This window comes from Manacus vitellinus, unplaced genomic scaffold (assembly GCF_001715985.3).
Source record: "Manacus vitellinus isolate BGI_N305 unplaced genomic scaffold, ASM171598v3 scaffold_110_pilon, whole genome shotgun sequence".
NCBI lineage: Eukaryota > Metazoa > Chordata > Aves > Passeriformes > Pipridae > Manacus > Manacus vitellinus.
This window is the reverse complement of record NW_021938845.1, coordinates 696,929-701,010: the sequence shown is the minus strand read 5'-3', so window position 1 is coordinate 701,010 and position 4,082 is coordinate 696,929. Positions and strand designations below refer to the sequence as shown.

The 4,082-nt window shown below is 45.7% G+C and overlaps 1 protein-coding gene across 1 annotated transcript in view; it reads left to right on the top strand.

Annotated features, from left to right (window-relative positions):
* Positions 1 to 4,082, top strand: part of TMEM209 (transmembrane protein 209) — a 22,675-nt gene that overhangs the window by 6,390 nt on the left and 12,203 nt on the right. Inside the window, exons 3-7 of the mRNA XM_029965620.1 lie at positions 746 to 782; positions 1,109 to 1,307; positions 2,118 to 2,293; positions 2,492 to 2,563; positions 3,617 to 3,713. Of these exons, the coding sequence (XP_029821480.1) occupies positions 746 to 782; positions 1,109 to 1,307; positions 2,118 to 2,293; positions 2,492 to 2,563; positions 3,617 to 3,713 (581 nt within the window). The remainder of the gene's footprint in view (positions 1 to 745; positions 783 to 1,108; positions 1,308 to 2,117; positions 2,294 to 2,491; positions 2,564 to 3,616; positions 3,714 to 4,082) is intronic.

Below are 4,082 nucleotides of genomic sequence, written 5' to 3'. Positions count from 1 at the left end.
CGAGTCATTAAAAAGTCCCAAGACTCCAAGATTATCTATCCTCCCGTTCAGGCAGGAATGCCCAGTGCCTCCCTCAGGGTGGGGGGTTCCTCAATGGGCATGAGGACAAAAACACCCTCCTATCTCACAGGCCTCTTGACATCTAGTTTGTAGCCTGAGGAGTCAGGACCCCAACAACATAAGGATGAAATTCCTGCCCCAGAGCTGTGTCCTCCCAACTCCTGGGAGGCACATTTTGTGTGCCGAGCTGAAAGAGCAGAAATTCAATAATTCTTTGTGAAGTTATTTGAGCAGTTTCCGTCCAGAACATCCCAGGGATGCAGGACACTCCTTCCTGCTTCTAAAATAAAATTGGATAAGTTCCCCTTGCTTTGGTTTTCGGGAGATACTTGAGTTTTAGGTAGCATGGGGGGGGGTTGGAACAAGATGATCTTTAAGGTCCCTTCCAACCAAACCTTTCTGTGGATCTGTGTGAACATCATCCCCTGATGAGCCTGATCCTTGGGAATGTTGCCTGCAGGAGCTGAGGAAAAAGAAAAAAACTCCAGAGCAATTTAATCGAGGATGAGATAAGAAAAAGGTTTAATTTGTGCCCGGGCATAAGATTACAAGACACAGGTGTTACAATTTATAATATTGTCTGTCCAATCCCAAGTGCTTCCACCCCGTAGCTTTGGCCCACCCTCATCCCACCCCCTTGGAATTGGGGCTGGGGCCTTTTCTTCATCATCTTCATCTTCTTCAGAGCACAAAAGGGGTACAGGGTCACCCAGTTCTTGACTGTACTTTTGTGGTTCAGGCCAAGGCACAAATGTCCTTAAACAAAAGGGCCTCCTCTTAAAGAGAGACTAAACATTTTCTGCTGGAACTCAGGGAATATTGATCTGGGAGCATGGAATGGGGCATGTAGGGGGCAGAGGAATGTGTGAACTGCTGTGCTAAAGGGTGGAGGAATAAGGGCTGCTGCTCCTAAAATCTACTCATATCACTACTTGTAAAGCTTATAAAAACTAGAAAACCCCAAAAAACTGAAAGAATCTTAAGGCATCAGGAGAACAAAAACAATCCCAGCAGGATTGGGGTGTTTTTTTCTCTCCCCCTCCCCAAGGTTTCCAGCTTCAGCCACTCTCCCAACGGATCCCCCTATTCCCCGGGAGCGGCGGACGGCGGCGGGATGAGGTCCCACTACCGGTTCTCCCCCATCCTGTACAACAACAACACCCACAAGGATGACTACATCACTGATGTCAAATCCCTGGACACCTTCCTGAGGAACGAGGAGGAGAAGCAGCACAGAGTCCAGCTGGGTGAGTGCCCGGGATTTTGTGGGAACGGCTTGGGAATGGGAAGGGGTCGGTTCGATTCGGGAGCGGGAGAGGGAAATTCCAGTGAACAGAGCATTTGTGGGAATCCCTGGGAGCTTGGCAAACTGCTCAGCAGGTTAGTCTGTGAGGAATGGGGGAACACCAGGGTTTCTGCACATCTCCATGGCTTGGGAGCTTCAGCTTTCCTCCAGGTTATTCCTTTGGGTTGGATCTGAGCTTGGAATGTGAGATGATCCATGATCTCTGTAGCAGTTGCTGGCAGTGATAAGATGATCACCTCGATGAGAGGGGGGTTTTGTGGGGGTGGTTTCAGACAGAGGGGGTGAATCCAGGCAGTTTTTATCCTGGATAGGGATAATCAAGATAAGGATCAAGGGGATGAACTCCCTCCAGGCAGTTTTTATCCTGGAGAGGGACAAAGATAAAGGGAATGAACAACCCCCAGGCAGTTTTTGTCCTGGATAGGGACAATCCAGACAAGGTTAAAGGGAATGAACTCCCTCCAGGCAGTTTTTGCTCTGGATAGGGACAATCCAGATAAGGAGAAAAGGACATAAACTATCTCTAGGCAGTTTTTATCCTGGATAGGGACAACCAAGACAAGGATAAAGGGGATGAACTCCCTCCAGGCAGTTTTTTCCCTGGATAGGGCCAATCCATCCAAGGCTGACTCCAGTGTTTCTGCACAGTGACTCCAGTGCATCCCTTCACTCTGACTTGTGCCTGTGCTGTTGCTTCCAGGATTAATTGGCAGTGATTCTGTGTGTGACCTTAATGATTGACTCATTCCAGGGAGCTCCGACTCCAGCTCCCCTTCCAGCAGCCCGACCTTCTGGAATTACAGCCGCTCCATGGCAGACCACGCCCAGATCCTGAGGAAATTCCAGTACCAGCTGGCCTGCAGGTCCCAGGCTCCATCAGCACACAAGGATGAGGCAGATCTGAGCTCCAAACAGGCAGCAGAGGAGGTAAATCCAGCAGGAAAAGCACCCCAAAGGGAGAAACAGGCCTTGGAAAAGCACAGTTTTGTGCCAAGGTTTGGGTTGGAGCTGTGGCAGGAGAAAATCCTCCGGTGTTTAACCAGCTGCCTTCCTCTGGAAGTAACAGGAATTGTCACAGACCCTAAAAATGTGGGTATTCCAGGAGTTTTTTCCATGTTTCCACAGGTCTGGGCGCGGGTGACGATGAACAGGCAGCTCCTGGATCACATGGATTCCTGGACAGCCAAGTTCAGGAATGTAAGTCCCACCTCCCAGGGCTTTGAAGACAAGGGCAGTAGGGAATTCTCAGCCTGGGATGGGCTGTCAAATCCCACCCAAAGTGTTGGGCATCTCCCTGAATTCCTGGAACGAACAGGACAGGGAATGGAGCCCTCAAAGCAGACCCAAAACTCCACCAGAGCGGCCCCAAAAATGATCTTTATGGTTGGAGGGCCGTGATTCCCAATCCCCCTTTTTGTCCAGGAAAGCTTTTCTGGCAGAGAATTGATTTCCTGCCCTTCCAGGGGGTGTTAAAGGATCCTTTAAGCTCTTGATTGATCATTAAATTAAATTATTCCAGTGTTGGTGTGTTCAGCTGGGACTGTGCCGGGGTCAGCGGGGTTTGTTTAACACTCTGACCTGGAATTTTGCCCTTTTCCTGATGGATTAATGAGCCCTGGAATGTTGCCCCTTTTCCCAGCTGTGATAAACTGAGAAAATGATTCGGGCTAATTAAAAGAAAATCGTGTCAATAATGACCTGGAGAGAGAAAAGACAAACAAATCCTAAAACTTAACTGGGCCCCTGTAAAGAGATAAAACAAGTTACCCTCCCTTTTACCTTGTGTAGGATTTATAGTGAAGGAATTTTGTTTAGTTAAAAATTTATAAAATTTATAAAATTTTTAACTTCTTAAAATTTATAACTTCCTTAAAAATGTATAACTTTATGTAGATAACAAGCAAACATCTGCTGAATGTCTGACTTGACAATATTATTATGGATACTTATAGGTAATATTCCTGTCTAAGAAAAAAACATCTGTTGAATGTCTGACTTAATAATGCTTATGTAATGAATTATAATTAAGTGTAATGCTTATGTGTAATGAATATTCATGAATTAGCTGGAAATAAATGTAGAACAACTGTTTTCTGTGGGTGTGACAGGCATTGGGAGTTGTTGAAACCCCTCCCTGATCACCCAGCCCTGAGTTTGCTTTTATCGTGTAATAAATTCTAATTGGAAATAATAATCAAATAATCAAATAATCAAATGTAATTGGACTCTGGGTTTGTGTTTGTCACCCAGTGGATCAACGACACCATCCTGGTGCCCCTGGTGGAGGAGATGGAGTCGGTGAGCACCCAGCTGAGGAGGATGGGCTGCCCCGAGCTGCAGATCGGAGGTGGGAATGGTGGGAATTCCCGGGGCTGGAATTCATGGAATGTCGAAGGGTGGGACTTCAGTTAAATCGATCACTTCTGTCCCTTTTCTGCTCTTATTTTGGTGTTCCATCTCCTGGAAAGGTTCCTCCTAAGGCTTCTGGGAATGCTGGGGCTGGCACACAGACACTTGGGGAAAAGTCAGAAATGTCTCTTTTTTTGTTGTTGTTGGTTTTTTTCCTTTTCTTTTTTATCCTTCTAAATTTACTTAATTATTTTTATACAGTGTTATAAATTTATATATACATGTATGAAATATATACATGTATGAAATATATACATGTATTAAATATATACATTAAATATATAAATGTATGAAATAGATACAAGTA